Source organism: Mchenga conophoros, linkage group LG13 (genome assembly GCF_057382185.1).
Source record: "Mchenga conophoros isolate Kocher_MC1m ecotype Shallow Benthic linkage group LG13, M_conophoros_male_GT1.1, whole genome shotgun sequence".
In the NCBI taxonomy this organism is placed as follows: domain Eukaryota; kingdom Metazoa; phylum Chordata; class Actinopteri; order Cichliformes; family Cichlidae; genus Mchenga; species Mchenga conophoros.
In genome coordinates, this window is record NC_140538.1 from 11,152,668 (window position 1) to 11,170,657 (window position 17,990).

General features: G+C 43.4%; 1 protein-coding gene across 1 annotated transcript; it reads left to right on the plus strand.

Moving 5' to 3' along the window:
* Window positions 1-378: 378 nt before the first annotated feature.
* Window positions 379-16,954, plus strand: tnfaip3 (tumor necrosis factor, alpha-induced protein 3). The gene is made up of 10 exons (XM_085296431.1): window positions 379-523; window positions 4,872-5,032; window positions 6,644-7,052; window positions 11,014-11,204; window positions 11,302-11,443; window positions 11,859-12,029; window positions 12,137-12,314; window positions 12,499-13,496; window positions 13,672-13,865; window positions 13,986-16,954. The coding sequence occupies exons 3-10, from the start codon at window positions 6,746-6,748 to the stop codon at window positions 14,259-14,261; spliced, it is 2,457 nt and encodes an 818-aa protein (XP_085152557.1). The 5' UTR covers window positions 379-523; window positions 4,872-5,032; window positions 6,644-6,745; the 3' UTR covers window positions 14,262-16,954.
* The last annotated feature ends 1,036 nt before the right edge of the window (window positions 16,955-17,990 follow it).

The following is a 17,990-nucleotide window of genomic DNA, read 5'->3' on the forward strand; positions in this document are numbered from 1 at the left end:
TGCAGTACAATGGTCAGGTGGTTTTATTACAGTATCATCTGCTGGTCTAATATAGGTCATTTAATGAGGGAAAAGTTCAGCATTGATATGAGACAATAGTGGTGGCGGTGGTGGGGACAGTGACTAAAAGAGGATTGCTCATACTGGTGATTTGAAACAGCGGAGTGGGCCAGTTGTCCCTTCTGGGGTTTTCCATGTGCTGATGACTATGCTACTTAGCTTTCACCACTTCCACAGCCGGCTAGTATTGATTATTGACTTCCGGCCAATGACTCAGCCAGCATGTGACTCAGTAAGGAACTTTTAAAAAGTTTGGAAACTGAAATTTTTAGCTTTATCTACAATAGCCCCCTCAGCAGCATTCAGTCAAAACAGACCAGAGTTAGATGGGTTTTTCTTAAGTGCCCACTTACTCAATCAAAGGCCTTTTTGAGGTCAGTCAAAGTGACTTTATAGATGTTCATTTTAACAGCCGGTGCGTGCAAAGCATTACCTCAAGGGCAACAGCTTGAAACTTCGAAAGGTAAGACTGATTCACAGAGCTCATTCCTCGTGAATGCTGTCAGGTGTTTTTTAAGTTTCTTTCCCCAAGTAGGTAGAAAACTGAAATGTAGTTTCAACTGTTGGGGCAGCTCAACACAGCAGTAGGAGTCTTTCCACAGGTAGGAGAAAGGAAATAAAAAGTGAGGATCAGCACAGGATAACAACCGCAAGATTAAGACGAACTATCTTCTTTCACAGCGGTGAAGTGGATATTTGTCCACAGTGGGAAAAATATAGAATAAAGTTTTACCTCAGCTTCAGGCCTACTCTAGATTTACGTGAATCCTGCCCTTACATAATAAACATGTTTGTTAGGATGCCAAATTCTTGTTAAAGCTACTTTCAGTTACTGTGACTCTGGCTGGATTAATCTTCTTTTGAAACCTAATGACAACCAAGTTTCTGTGGTCTTTCTAATGGTTGATTCAACACTGAAAAGATGACATTATAAATTATCTATCACTTAACTGAGAACAAATTTACAGACCGACATTAATTTGCGACAGTTCTGTGGTAACTGTGCTCTGTTTCTCGGCCCATGACAGCTGGGATTTGGACCGAATACTCGTATTTGCACGCCGTGCAAAATATACTATTTGTACTTGGTTATTTTTTCTGATTTATCTATTTTATGACACTAGAAATTAGGGGTGGGAATCACAGAATGGGTCATGGCATGTTAATCTAATCTTAAGTGGCCCAGGACAGCGCAATACACGACACAGTTTAAATGTGCATGTGCATATTTGCGTCTGCGTGTGTGTGAATTAAAGTTGCAAATAAAGTGCCAGCTCCTTTATTAAACTCTTTGATTTGCTTTACCCCGCTCACTTAGTGAGTTTCTGTTTTTTCATTGCAAATTTAGATAGATATGCCTATTTCAAACAATTGAAGGAATGTACAATCCATATTTTTAAACACAACAAAACAAAATCCCAAATATATTAATTTTATATATATATATATATATATATATATATATATATATATATATATATATATATATATATATATATATCCATCCATCCATCCACTCGCTTCCGCTTATCCTTTTCAGGGTCGCGGGGGGCGCTGGAGCCTATCCCAGCTGTCATAGGGCGAAAGGCGGGGTACACCCTGGACAGGTCGCCAGTCTGTCACAGGGCCAACACACAGGGACAGACAACCATTCGCACTCACATTCACACCTAGTGACAATTTGGATTAATCAATTAACCTATCCCCACAAGCTGCATGTCTTTGGACGGTGGGAGGAAGCCGGAGTACCCGGAGAGAACCCACGCAAACACGGGGAGAACATGCAAACTCCACACAGAAAGACCCCGGCCTGATGGTGGAATTGAACTCAGGACCTTCTTGCTGTGCGGCAACACAGCAAGAGGCCTGGGAGCTTGAGGGTCCTGCGCAGTATCTTAGCTGTTCCCAGGACTGCGCTCTTCTGGACAGAGATCTCCGATGTTGTTCCCGGGATCTGCTGGAGCCACTCGCCTAGCTTGGGAGTCACCGCACCTAGTGCTCCGATTACCACGGGGACCACCGTTACCTTCACCCTCCACATCCTCTCGAGCTCTTCTCTGAGCCCTTGGTATTTCTCCAGCTTCTCGTGTTCCTTCTTCCTGATATTGCTGTCATTCGGAACCGCTACATCGATCACTACGGCCATCTTCTTCTGTTTGTCTACCACCACTATGTCCGGTTGGTTAGCCACCACCATTTTGTCCGTCTGTATCTGGAAGTCCCACAGGATCTTAGCTCGGTCATTCTCCACCACCCTTGGGGGCATCTCCCATTTTGACCTCGGGACTTCCAGGTTATACTCGGCACAGATGTTCCTGTACACTATGCCGGCCACTTGGTTATGGCGTTCCATGTATGCCTTGCCTGCTAGCATCTTGCACCCTGCTGTTATGTGCTGGATTGTCTCTGGGGCATCTTTACACAGCCTGCACCTGGGGTCTTGCCTGGTGTGATAGACCCCAGCCTCTATGGATCTTGTGCTCAGAGCTTGTTCTTGTGCTGCCATGATTAGTGCCTCTGTGCTGTCTTTCAGTCCAGCTTTGTCCAGCCACTGGTAGGATTTCTGGATATCAGCCACCTCCTCTATCTGCCGGTGGTACATACCGTGCAGGGGCCTGTCCTTCCATGATGGTTCCTCGTCTCCCTCCTCTTTCTTGGGTTTCTGCTGCCTGAGGTATTCACTGAGCACTCGGTCAGTTGGGGCCATCTTCCTAATGTATTCTTGGATGTTCGTTGTCTCATCCTGGACTGTGGTGCTGACACTCACCAGTCCCCGGCCCCCTTCCTTCCGCTTAGCGTACAGCCTCAGGGTGCTGGATTTGGGGTGAAACCCTCCATGCATGGTAAGGAGCTTTCTTGTCTTTATGTCAGTGGCTTCTATCTCCTCCTTTGGCCAGCCTATTACCCCAGCAGGGTACCTGATCACGGGCAGGGCGTACGTGTTGATGGCCCGGATCTTGTTCTTACCATTCAGCTGACTCCTCAGGACTTGCCTGACCCTCTGCAGGTACTTGGTGTATATATGTATATATATATATATATATATATATATATATATATATATATATATGTATATGTATATATATATGTATATGTATGTATATATATATATATATATATATATATATATATATATATATATATATATATATATATATATATATAAGCAATTCTGATTTTATGCTTCAAAAGGACTAGAGAGAAGTATAAACTTACTGCTCCTTCCTGTCTAATGACTTAGTCAACTTCAGTTTTCCTTTAATTCAAGAAGTCAAGAAGACTTTGGTAAGTTAAACTGACAAGTTAATCAAAAAAGAAATCAGGGGGTGTATGCATGTTTTAATAAAAAATAAAAAATACTGGCCCCAGTGTGTTGTATAGTAAGTCGATGCTAAGTTATATGTAGCTCTTTAACTTTTTGGTCCCAGTAGTACTGCAAATTGAATTTATGTTTTGTTTTTGATTGACTTAAGGAAATCAAACCATCTAAAAATTTTGCTTTTGTAACTTGCAGCATGTGGGCTTTTCCAACTTTTGTATTTTCACCTCCTCCTAAATGCTAAACTGAAACTTTATTTGTGTTGGAACACACCCATCACACAAAGCCTAAAAATATTTGTCTCTTTATGTCATCTAAATGTGTCACACCTCTTTTTCGCGTGCATAATGCTAACACATGCAACTCCAGCAAGTTGCATGTGTTAGCATCATGCATAACTTAAGCAAACGCTACACTTGGAAATAAAACATAAAGCTCTGACTACTTTTCCGTTGCAGCTTCTGAATGGTAGACCGCAGTAAAACAGTTAAGCATGCTCTGCCACATACTAGAAGCTCAGTCAAGATAATAAAACTTGTCAACCACAACAAACCACAGGTGCACAACAGACTTGTGACTTGACTGTTGTAATGCTTTAGCCGCCTTGACAGCCAAAGTCAGGTGGGTTGCTGGATGATGGAAGATGCACACTTTTCTTGGTAGACTAGAGCAAAGATCATCTGTTGATGTTTAGTATTGAACTCACATGAAAATGAGAGGCACAATTTAACCAAGTGTCAGTTTACGTTTCCATTAGGTGGAGACATATGGAGGTTAAGAGGCTTTCTTTAAGAGGAAACCAATTTTTGTTTTGTGATTTGGGTGGGAAGAGCTAGAAACTTTTGCCAAAATAAAAGAAAACTTCACTTTACATGAACATTGAGCTAACTTACTAATGTAGTGAATGAACCAGCGGGTTAGCAAAGAGCTCACATCTGCTTCTTAAATATCTTTGAGCAAGACAGGAATCCCCAAGAACCTGAAAGTCTGTAATTATATTTACATGATTTGCTAACAATTAAAGCACCATCGCATCATTGTTTCAATAGCTACAGTCATCAGACCATGAATGCACATATCAGTGCATGCAGTCAACAACTCAAATCCATTTCACAATCAGGTAATGAGCTTCGTTTTCCTTACTCATTTGCTGATTCTGAAGGTTAATGATTTATTTTTTAAGGCTGTCTCATGAAATAGAGTATGACGCGAACTGCCTCCCTCCCTCAGTGACGCTCCTTTGTGCTCAGTAGGTGGGATATGCTTTTCAGTATCGAGTCAGACAGATAGTAAAGACCCCCTGGTGGCAATGAGCTGCAACTACAGCGGTTGTGTGTGTGAGTGTGTGTGTGTGTGAGTGAGTAAGAGAGAGAGAGAGAGAGAGAGGAAAATGGGTGGACGGAAAGTCCCCGTGTGGAAATCCCCTTTGACTTGGACTTTTTCCTTGTTTTAAAAAAACTATCATTATCGTACGTGTGTATTCTTTTGAAAGGCTTCGCAGGCTGCGAGGGCTCCAAAATAGATCTGATACTGAAAGAAAGAGAAGGTTGAATGGCGCCGAGGACCGCTGCGGTGAGGCTGAGTGAAGTGGCTGAGAGAGGACTAGCCTGAGCATCCGGGAGGCTTTTGTTATTACCCCGACAAATTACACAGGTAAGACGCCAGCCTTTCCCTCCTTGTGCCTCCCCATGTGGACACACATTTCTTAGCAATTGGGTGAGACTTGGTGGGTAAGACCACGTTTGGGCCTTGAGTAATGTATGGTCGTGTTTCTGGGGACACGGAGGAAGCTTGAAGCCTGCTCACGACAGTGGCTTTGACAGCCATTGTTTACAAAGACGTCACCCTCGAGCGGATAGCAGGACATTTAAACAGCCAAATGTGGCATCGGCGAAGCTACAGTGTATCGATACCCGCGCTGTTAGACGCGATTGAACGCTACATTGTTCCAAAGGTAGTTGTCATTGGAATTACGTAAGCCTTTAACGTCAGCAAAGTCTCCTGTTATTGTGTTTTTGTGTAGCCAGCCATCCTAAACCGCAGCGTCCACCCGGGTGCTGCTGTCTGTCTGCCTTAAAGTGTGCCCCGCTGTGACAGCACGCCACGCTAATGATTCGTGTCAACATGCTCCCTGACATCCAGGTGTCTGTTGTCTGGTCCCTCATGTGACTGACTAGCCCTTTAGCACGGCCTAGTCTGTTGTTGCACCTGCTGCTGTTTGGGTAGTAAAGGCACAGAGGCCAATAGAAGCTCGCTGTTCAGGTGTTTGTGGACTCGAACAGTATCTTTCGACCTGACTGCCAGCTTGCGAGAGGTTGATAGAAGGATGTTGTGGGAAGTTTAAAAGTCAGCAAAACTCCAGGCCCACTTGCTGACCATTACTTTCTACTTCCTCTAAACTGCTAATGCGTCTTCACTGCGTTGAAATGTGAGGGGAAATAGTCCTTTAAAACCTTCCCTTTAGCAAACTTGACTCAAATTGGGTATAGAGGTTGTGCATTGAACCTCAGTACCTTTATACTTAAAGTATAAAAACTGCCAAAAGTTTCCCTAATTTTCCTAGCTTTCAAATTACTGTAACAAATTGGGAAACGTGGCTGAATTAAAGTTGTATTTTATTTCAATTTCATTGTTCTTGACAATGACAATAAATAAATACTACTACTACTTTATTTAGGGGAAATAATTCTGCAGCTGCTTGTCTTTTAAATGACTTCAGGGAGTGACGTAAACCCAGGTTAGATTATCTTCCTCCTGTACTGAGAGCAGTGTTTGTGTCTGTACTGAAAGCCTATAATTTTTCTAATGATTCCCAGCCTTTTAAATGGAGACTTTATGCAGGCTGTTGAGGGAGGAGGCCTTGTGACCTTCCCATCAGCCTGGGAAGCCCTGGGTGGCCTTCGGTTAAGGTCTGGAAAGCACCCGTTTATTGTTGGAAGTCTTTGAGCTCAGTGGGACACTAGGAAGCCCTGTTGAGGGAAACTCTCAAAAACCATCAAGACAAAAAGGAGAATTAAAAGAACAAACAAGAATACAAAGGGGTCTTTGTGTACTTTATTCAGTTGGGCCCAGCAGAATCTCCAGGAAAAAGCACCATACAGCCTCCATACTGGAATCATCCTTTGTGATGGGTAGTTTCCCAAACAAACTGTAAATTAAGTTGTGCCTTAAGTCTTAATTTGTTAGGAAGGGGACTCTCCACTGAAAATTTCCCACAAATCCCTGCTGTGAAATAACATGTCCTCTCCGCTTCTCTCCATCCAGTTTCCACGTTGATCCGGCATCGGTGGTTGGTGCCTCCTCCTCCTCCTCTCCTCCTTGCTCCTCTTCCTCCCCTCCTTCCATTCACCTGGCCAGCCATCCGCCATGTCGCAGGGTCAGAACTTCCTCCCCAAATTCCTGTTTGTCTCCAACCTGCTCAAGGCAGTGAAGATCCGACAGCGAGTGCCTAACGATGTGGTGAAGCCTGCTGCCAGCGGTGGCCTCATGCACCACCTGCGGGGTATGCACCGGTACACGCTGGAGATGATCGCCATGAACCACTTCCCCCAGGCCTTCAGGGAGGTGGTTCAGGCCGCCATCCTGGACCGAGCCATGCAGGCCTCATTAGAGAAGGAGAAAAAGCTCAACTGGTGTGGGGAGTTGAAGAAGATGGTGCCCTTACGCACCAATGGTAAGAACGATTATGCTGATGTTGAGGAGCTGTTCTGGAATATGGAGGCTACAGTAAACCAGATTTCTGTGGTGGTCTTGTAAGTGGATGAAGCTCCACGAAGCTTTGTTGATGTTCAAAGATGTTTTATATTATTGGTTGTATAGCAGAGGGCACCGTAAATAACTGCTGTTGGAGCAGTAGGTGATATTCAACACGAATAGAACAATTCAGCAGATTGGTCACAGAGCTAATGTTGAACCATTTCTCCTTGATTTTAGAAGCAAAACATATTGCGCTCAACACAGGATGTGTTTTGCTTTTGTTTCATTTTCTATGAGAGAGATGGTGAGCTCTTATGAGTCAGGACTATTTGATATGCAAATTCTGAGATGTCATTACTCACAGGCAGGGTTACTGTAAATGACAACAATCGAGGGACGTGAGTTCCGCTTTCACATAGACTCATTTAGCAGCCCCCTTGGTTTTACTGTGCCGACCTTAGTGTTTGACTTTAGGCACCCCACTGCTAAGTCATGTTTTCTGTTACGTGAATGTTGTAAGACGGGAACATCCCAGGGCAGGCAAACATGTAGACTCGGGCCTGATTACTTCTGATCATAGTTGTGTACTGGGAAATTCTCTGGCGTCACATGCAGGACTGTTATTTACTGTCTGTGATGTTTCAGACCCAACTATTTCCACAGTTTTTCATTTGCTGCATTTGGGGTATGCCCCCTCTTTTTCTGTGTAGGTGTGTGTTAGTGAATGTCAGTGGATGTCAAAAAAACACACCGTTTTACCTTAAATTCCCCACCTGCCTGACTTTATGTGACTTTATGGATTTGTGTTTGTGATGATCTGTTAGAGCTCATCAGACCTTGTTAAAGCAAACGTGTGTGTCTCTGGTGGCCTTTTCCATCTATACTGCAGTAGCTTAAACACAGCTGCTGTGTACATCAGATCTATTTTAAAGTTAATGGAGAGCAAGGTTTTTGAGAGGAATCATCAGCTATAGCTTCACAACAGAAGGAGGAAGAGGAAATCAGTCATAATTGCAGCTTTGTGCTAAACATGTGAGTTTCCAGAGGAAATAGTTTCTTTCTTTCTCATGTGAGAAATTCCTACATTGGTCACATATCAGAAGTTACTTTGAATAATTACTGGATGGTTGAGGAACTTGCTGGATGTGTTATGTCCTACAGTACTTTTTTTAAATAGTGAAACTCTTTGAAAGGGTCCCTGCCAATTCTGAAGTTAGTAATCACTGAAGGACTTACTGTAACTGTCATCAGCACATAATTCCCCCTTGCAAAGACCCCTTAATTGATGACCAAAATGGATGACTTCTGCTGCCAGTAACCTGGCTGGAATTTCCTGGTTTGCGAAGATGATGTCATAAAGAGGAGACAGAATTTAGTGCCGGAGCGTCTAACTCTGAAGGACCCAGACGTGACTTTGAGCAGAGGACGGACAACACGCACGCACGCACACACTCACACACACACAAGGCTGACTGACTGCTGCTGAGTCACTGGAGCTCAGCAGACACACACAAATACAGAAAGAAAACGTGAGAGAGAAGAAGTCTGTTCACTGATGTCCAGCGCCGTTGTCGGATATCTGTCTCCACATCATCTCAGAACTGAATTTACCAGTGAACCCAAAATCCTTATCTCATTTGGTCTATGCAAATGCACTAAAGATCCAAACCCCATAACCAATTTCCCCGAGCCCGGCTTAATTACGAAGCAAGACCACAGAATATAACTGACCATCAAAAAAAACCCAGACTCATAAAACTTCCACTCCGCTTCAATTAAAATAACAGGGCCACATCCGTTTTCCTGATACATCCAACTCTTCCTCCAAGTAAAACAAGGCTTTATTAGAATTCAGTCTCTCTTCTGTCTTGAATGTCTCGGACACATCCGTGGGGTTTTCCCAAACAGTATCCCATGTCTGTCATGTGTCCCCATCAGGAAGGATTTGTTCAGCTACAATACACTAACTTCATGGTTAAGTTACTGGGAGGACACATACACTGCTGCAGTGTTCTGCCTTACAAATAAAGCTTTTAGGTTTCTTTTGGGGCATCCACATTATTCCTCCTAGATTGGGGTATGTGGTATGTGCACTTTGTTTTTATAAGCAAGACTACACAAGGAAAAACTTGATGAGGAGGCGACGCATGAGCAAAGGATGAGCCAGTGAAATTTTCCATATCACTTTCTGTAAAATGGGACATTGGCCTTAGTGGATAATCTATGAGCGTTTTTCTAGTTTGGTAATAATTTACTGCAGTTGTTTACAGTCACAAATCTTGGGCCATTCTCACACAACAACCTGCAGACAAGGTGTGGGAAAGTGCAGCCCTGCTGGAAGCACACTGTTGCAAACTTGTGCTGTCACCTGGACAGTGACCAAATCAACTTAAGTCTGGCTCTGCACTGGTATGTTTTCAGGAAGTTCCCCAGCTTGCCACAGAGGAAGTATCTATATATAACCTGATGGGAGCTGCTGAACCACTTTCATCTTTAGTTTTCAGGCACCTCACTTTGTGATCATGATTTTTTTTCATGCAAGAGGAAGTGATTACGTGTGTGGACATTTGTTTGGATTTGTGTGTACCTTTGGGCCTACATATGTCTGGTGTTTTTTATTAAAAAAGCCTTGCATTTTATGTTTTTGCTGAGTGATGCAAGAGCACTGAAATGGAACAACATCTAGCTGGTCTGAAATGGAGAAGTGTTTTTTTTTCTCTCTTTAAATACAGCGAGATGTTCCTTCAGTTGAAAGAAAACAACTGTAGCTTAGATTGCATTAATTGAGCCACACAACAATTAATGCTACACTGAGATCAGATTTTGGCCTATTTAACACTTGCATCAAAACAAAACAACATTTTATGATCCTTTTTTTTTAGAAATTTTTTCCTAGCTGTTTCTTAAACCTACTTAAACTTAAACTTTTCCTGTATAGAGGAGAGATCTTGAAAACGCCTGTTTAATACAGCAGTATTTTACAAAGAAGGGTGCAGATGCTTTATGTGTATGAAGTTACTGCCAGGTAAATGTTTGTGGAGGGAAAAAAAAGAAGTACACATTACAGTTCATGTGTATATGCTTGTGCATGTGAGGACCCATGTTATCTCTGCTCATTAATCACAGCATTCATCGGGTGTTGATTGTAGTATTTAAAAAGATAACATTCCATCCGGTCCAAGTCACGCCTTTGTGGAAAGTACAGGACCAGCTGAGTAGCATTGATGAGTTGGGATCATAGGAGGGGAGCATGCACACATGCACTCGCATGAAAGACAGAAGTTAGTACAGGGAAATTCCTGTGTTTAGTGTGGCAACAGGGTTTTTCAGAGCTGCACACATTAACAAATATGGGCTCTGCTGTTTCACAATGAGAAAAAGACCCAGTACTGCCAAAGGAGAATAAATAAAATTCCAGGATTTTTAGCCGCTCACGCTCTCACACACTCGTCTTTTCAGCAACCAAGTCTTTACCTATATTCTACTGACTGGCTGCAGTGATAAAGGCACATACGTTTGGCAAAAACAAATATATGTATGTGAGAATTCTGGTTTTCTATACAGATTTAGATTGTAAAAAGATTCAGTTTTTCAAAAACATGTTCCGGGGAAATTACGGGTCATTTTTATCAGCCTTGTCTGTGGCGTGTGTACTGTTAGATGTATAAGGGTCATATAATAGTCGAAACACCAGATACTAACGACCAGCCCAGCGGCCTGGAAATCCCCAGACTTTAGTTACACTTGTGTGTGTGTGTGTGTGTGTGTGTACACATTGCAGTTGCCTGTTTTTTATGCTGTATGTGCATAGCCTTTGTATGTGTGCGTGTGCATGTGCCTATTCACAGAAGGAGAACTTTGTGTCCTGTGTACAAAATCAACCAACCATAGTACTAAAAACACATGTGTTTTCTTGCCTCCTCTTTGTGTGTCTGTAGGAGATGGGAACTGTTTGCTTCATGCAGCCTCTCAGTACATGCTGGGTGTTCAGGACACAGACCTGGTTCTTCGGAAAGCTCTCCATGGTGTTTTGAAAGAAACTGACACGGGCGTCTTCAAAGCTCGCTTCCAGGCAGAGCTGCTCCAATCTCAGGAGTTCACCCAAACTGGACTCCGATACACCACCATGGTATGAATTTTCAACTAGATCCATTTTCCATTACTTTGCTTTGAGAAAACTGTGCTCATGCAGAAGTTTATTTCCTAATTGTGTGCATTTGTTCCAGAACTGGGAGGATGAGTGGGAAAAGATTGTGAAGATGGCATCGCCAGTCTCCAGTAGCAATGGCCTCCAGTTTGATTCTTTGGAGGACATCCACATCTTCATCCTCTCCAACATTCTCCGCAGACCCATCATCGTCATTGCAGGTACTCCCTTTTTTATCATCTCAAATTATGCTTATTTATCCTTGTTAGCCCTCAAAGACTCACTGGTTTTGTAAGAGCACATCTTGTAATGTATAATATATCACCACCATTCCTCAACATTTGCTCTCGGTTGTTTTGAAGTCTTCTTAATGCACTGTGTCACTTACTGTCTATCTTAATAAAGAATCTCAAATGACTACTGATGATTTCTCAACTTCAAAATATAAAAAAATAAATATGCAGAAACATGTTTGCAGTCATATTTGAGCAAAGCTTGCTTTTTCAGGATCTAAAATCCTAAAATGACTGCACATTGCTCCATTTATTCCACTTGAATTGGGTGCAGCTCTATAAAAGTTGTTCATTGTCATTTGTTAGAGAGTTATAAACTCTTAAATCTTTGTTCTTTCAACAGACCAGGTGGTCAGGAGTATGAAGTCCGGCACCTCCATCTCTCCTCTGAATGTGGGTGGGATTTATCTGCCTCTACACTGGCAACCCACAGAGTGCTACAAATACCCAATAGTGCTCGGCTACGACTCCCAGCACTTTGCACCCCTCATCACCATCAAAGACAGTGGTCCAGGTACAAATCACAAAGAAATAGGTGTTATATATTTGGCACGATAAAGGGACAAAGCAGGACCCCTGTTCATGGATTTGGCTCTGTGTATCTTTAACTGAATTTCCCAGAGATCCGAGCAGTACCGCTGATCAATCCGAGGCGGAATGGCTTTGAGGAACTGAAAGTTCATTTTCTGATGGAGAAGGAGCAGCAGCAGAAAGAGAGGCTCCTCAAAGAGTACCTGCACCTGATAGAGATCCCTATCAGATTGGGCCATGACATTACACAGATTATGAAAGCTGCAAGGTACTTGGGCATTATAAGTTCCATCCATTGTTAAATGCAGCCTTGAACAGCTCATGGCATAAGAATTGTTTTTGACTGATTATCAAAGATAATTTAGCCAAACTACTTTTACTAACTATGAATTTGAAAGGGAAAAAAGTAATAAAATGCAGTTAAGAACCACATTGTATGTCTCTGTCCTAAGGCTGGATGAGGGAAACCTTCCTGAAGACATGAACCTGATGGAGGACTACCTACAGCTTGTGAACCATGAGTACCAGCGCTGGCAGGAGGACAAGGAGCAGGCATGGGCCGCCCAGCCACAGCGTCCGCCACCCTTCTCCGTCTCCCAGCTCTCGCTTATTGAGATCCGCTGTGCCACACCACGATGCACCTTCTATGTCTCTGTGGACACGCAGCCTCATTGCCATGAATGCTTTGAAAAGCGGCAGGCCACTACTGGTGGAGGAGCGAGGATAGAAGGGGTAATTCAGACTAAGGAAGGAGGTTTACAAGGTGGGGTAGGAGTCATAGGGGGATCAGAGACTGAGGTGAGCTCCAGAGGGGCCAGAAGTAGCAGCCCCCCATGCTCTTCATCTGGGAGAGGAGTAGTGTTATCCAGTCCCCGCTCAGCCCCGCCCACCGCCCCCAGCCTCAGCCTATACAGTGAAACACATGCAATGAAGTGCAAGACACCCGGCTGCCTCTTCACCCTAAGTGTGGAGCATGATGGACTTTGTGAGCGCTGCTTCAACTCCAGGCAAAACCATGGACCCCCTGGAGTTGGAACGGCCGCTACAGGACTGCCAGGGACCAATGGGGGGCCTGTCGTTCCCCACCCAGCCCAGGGCTCCGGCTGGAACCAGTGGGGAGGCTGTGAGACCGAGACAGAGCGATGTAACATGTGCAGAAAGGAGGCGTTTAGGATATTCAATGGCTTGTGTCCACCCTGCATGCAGAGACAGCAGGCTCCAGAAAGGGGAGAGCCACAACAGATCAATCCCAGGACTGAAGCCTCATCTTCAGCTTGGACCCAGGCCAGGGACACTGAGCGGCCATGCCTCACTCTAACTCCAGGGCACACCTCAGCTTGGCAGGGCCCTGTGGCCCGACCTTGTAAAAGATCTGGCTGCCAGTTCTTTGGGACACCTGAGAAACTGGGTTTCTGCACTATTTGCTACGTAGACTATCAGACAAATCACCGTAAGTCCTAAAACAAAACTAGAAAACACTTCTTGCATTGCACGCTTTTCGTATATATAAAATTTATTATAAAAGCCGTATAGCTGTCTTAATAAACATCTCATTTAACTGTTCTGTTTGTTGTTATTCAAATATCATATGGCACATTGCTTATGTTGGCCACTGTTTCTTCCAGACCTGACTCCTCCTCCTGCCCCGGCCCAGAGTCGGCATGGTTTGGAGACAGGCTTCCAGAATGCCTCACGATGTCGTGGGCCTGGGTGTGGTGCAGTTGGCAAGGTGATGCTGGAGGGCTACTGTGATAAGTGCTACGTAAAAGAGCAAAGTGCAAGACTTAACCAAGTCGCAAATCGCACGTCCCCTCCTCTGGTAGGTACCTGCCATACCTTCATAACTCCTCACTGTTCTTCACGTCTTGTTTTTTTCGTGTGTTCTTCTTCTTCGCCTGTTGACAGTTCTTTCCATTCTCGCTCTTTCTCTGTACAAAAGCGTGAACGAGCAGCAAAACCCAGATCTTCGCAGCAATCCCAGACCCAGACTCAGTGCCGGCGGAGTGGCTGCAGTAATGTGTCCCCGGGTTGCACAGACCTCTGCCCAGAGTGCCACACGCGTGGTCAGGGCAGAGAGCCAGGAAGACGGGCGCAGGCGCCCAAAGAAAAGTCGAAGCAGCGGTGCCGGACACAAGGCTGTGACCACTACGCCAACCAAGAGAAACAGGGCTACTGCAACGAGTGTGACCACTTCAAACAGATTTACCGCGGCTGACCACATTTAGCGCCCATGCACACGACAGCGATGATGACACATCGCTAGCACGCTAGAGCCGCCGCCCTGCTGTGGGCTCTCCATGCCAGTCAATGCACCTCTGATACTAACTAACCAACTAACTAACTTGCTAGTGACTAACTAGTTACCTTATGGCCTGAAAATCAAACCCCCCATGTAGAATGTGAAGAGAGAGTGTGTGTATGTGGGGGTGGTGGTGAGTGTGTGTGTTTTCGCAGTAGACATGGCCTCCAGAATACCTCTTTGTGCAATTATTATCATCTGACATGCCCTGCGCACTTACACGGTGAGAGGTTTGGCTACATGTCAGAGCAACTGAATTAACTCTTGTGTACAATATGTATTTAGAGGTACGTAGTGAATCGTGCCGGACAAAATGATTGTATGTCGACATAACAAGAAGCATCTGACATTGCTTTCTAGACCACAGCCAAGGATTTATACCCCCCGTCTGTCTGTCTGTCTTAACCCATCTGTGTATCTGTCTGCCTGTCTGTCTAGCATTTGCTCTGAAGAAAGAGAGATGCAGTAGTTGGGCATGCCCAACAGCAAATCTCTGTGAAAATAGTCAGCAGAAGTGTGCAAAACTGGGCCAAAGGAAAGCAAGCAAAGTGCTTGAAATTAAGTTAAATGGCATTCACCACTGTTTTGCTTAAATCTCCTAAATCACTCATCTATGTCCTCACAACCCAGACAAAGATTTTTCTTTTTCAAAAAGATTCTCTTGCAGTCAATATTGTAAAAATGGTCAAATATTGATTTTCTTCCATTAGCCAGACAATAGCAGGGTTAGTTTATATTTTGAGGCTAATTAACCTTATTACTGTTACATATCTGATGTAAATTGCTTGATATGGAAAGTAAAAAAACAAATTATAAACTGTGCAGGACAGACAGGGCAGGCCCCTGTTAGTTTTGGTGCTACATGTACAGAAATACAAGCCTCTCCATTGTAGCCAACATGCTGGTGGTTTCAGCGGACAGAAGGCAGAGATCACAGTAGAGACAGGACTCACTCTCTTTCAAAACCTCCTTTCCTTCCTCTTATTTCCCTTTTTCTCCAAAACAAATCTGTTGCCTTGGACGTTGTTTTCCTGTTTACTTACCACTTAAGCACCTAGAAACGCATAGACACATGCGCACACATATCTACACAATGTATACACCAACATAATATCGTCAGTCCTGTTAAAAGGGGATTGGCAACTGTGAGGAGAACTGAGACTACAAGGACAGGCGAAGTCTGGATAATTATCCACCCTACTACTGTATACACACGCACACATGCAAACACAGCTTTGTGAGATTGTATGTCCCCACCCCAGCCTGAGGTAATGTGTAGGTAAATGAACCTGTAAAGATGCATTCCTCTCTGCTTCACCCTCCTGGATGTGCCAAGGCATCACTTTCAAAACTTCAGAGAGCAATCCTGTTGCCTGCTTTGGCTAATCTTGTCTATCTGAATGTGTTTGTGCTGCTTGTACAGCAGCACAGTATTGGGGCTGATCCTCGATAAGTTTTGCCTTTACATAGTGATTGAAATTTTATGGACCAGAGGGGCCTGATCAGTGATTATGGATCAGTGCTCCCACTTATAAAAAATGCTTTTGTGAACATGGATCTTAGTCCATACCGTAGGACCTTCCAACCCGATGCCTCATCTTCAATACACACACACACACATACACACATACAGATAAAACGTACGCGTGTGTGCGTCTGGAGTACACAAAAAACTGACATTCCTCCTCTTTTTTTCTTTTCTTTTTTTTTGAATTTCAAATGTATTTTGATATATTTGTTTTTTTTCTGCCAAAAGAGGAAAAAAAAAACAAAAAAACGTGCCATCAATTGCCAAACAGTTGTTGTTACCTCCTTAAAAACGGCCAGCCTGGACCATTCTAAACTAACCAGAGTGCCACAGATTGACATCTCCTGTTCTGCGCAACCACAGACTTCAGCTAATCCAGATCTCTCATGCTGAAAACCCCCTAATGGACACCATCTTTCCGTGAACTTATCTTTTATTCAGATACGAAGAAATGTCTGTCTGTAAAGATAAGCTCAAACATGAAACATTTATCAGACTCAAATTTGGTAATAACTGGAACCTCTTTCCCCTCTTACTTTAGCTGTGGGCAGATATCCATCTGTGGCTCTAGTTAGAAAAGCATAGACAACCAGGCTCTTGGTCTGCCTTTTCATTCAACTGTATCTAAAGCTGTCAGGCCAGCCCACGTGTTGACGGCCTGGACGTAGATCTCTGTGTGCTTTAATCACCTCTAGACAAACCTTAATCACTTCAAGGCCAATTAGTGCTCAGCTCATCATAACCTCTTAACAAGGGGCTCTGACTGAGTTTGACTGGGAGGAGATCACATAAGTTGCACATGACTTGTCTAAGCTGCTGAGGCATTTAGGAATGGTACTCCGACCTGTGTAGGGACATTCCAACAGTAGGAAGAGCATCGACTTAAGAGCAGAAGGTGTAACAAAACATGCAAATGGTGTGGAAGTTTCTTTGTGTGACTTTTTGACAATAGGGTATTGTATGAAAAAAGCCTGGTTTTATTTGTTAAGTATTTATTCATATCAAAATATCTGTATTGTGTGATTCAATAATTATTTATATGTCGTCCTGAAATGAATTATTTTTATTAAGAAATCTGAAATCTGACTGATGTGTTTCTTGGGTCTGTACTTACTGTGTGTGTGCGTGTGTGTGTGTGCATATACTTGTGTGGATGTATTTTGACATCAGGTGGAACCGTAGAATTTGATTTGCGTGAGGATTGGCGTCAAACATTTATTATATTGATAAAAATCATATTAACGTGCAGCCCCATGTCAACAAGTGCAATCGCTGTCAGGGGAGAGTTTATTATAAGCTTTTGAAGCTACAACTTACTGATGAGTCTCAAATGCATCACCTGCTTGCAAACAACACCACAAACATCATTGGTGATGACCCTAACTCTAGAACTAGGCAATTAGAATATGTTTATTGATTTATTAAGTTGTTCTCCAAAATATTTTCAATTGGGAAACAAAGAAAGCGTTTATTCAAAGTGACATACATCAAAAATATCTATGTTTTCCCCCCAAAAAGTCTCCAAAATATACAATTATAGGGGAGTGCTAGGGTTATGGATGGGATTATGATTACTTAAACTTCATTGGGTTAAGTTGCTGTTTGGAAAAGAAAGTTGTAAAGATGAGCTTGTTGCATTTATGTTTAAGTGTATGATGGTTCCAGTTTAAAATGAGGTTTTGCAGAAAGGGAACATTGTGGGTTTTTCGAGAACAGCTCATTCAACCAATGCATGAGTGACTGAGGTCATCAGTAACTCGACATCAAAGGCAAAAAAAAGCACGTCAGGCTGTCATTGTGAGGAGAGTTTTGTCCCGAATGAGTAATGTTGTATAGTGGTTAACAGCTTTTCCTAATGTGTGAAAGTTCCAGACCAGTAGGAAGCACAAGTTCCTGTGAAGGTTGTGTTAGGAAGGGCATCTGGTGTAAAAGTGCGCAGGTCCGTCTACTGTGGTGACCTATTGTGAATAATGGAGCAGCTGAAAGAAGCTAGAACAATGCAAAAGTTATTGCTTTTTACTCCCTATACTTCATTAAATACTGTTTCGGTGTTAAAATTATAATTGAGTCAGGGTAAAGCCTGGGGCCCTTAGTTATGATGTTATGATCAGTGAAGG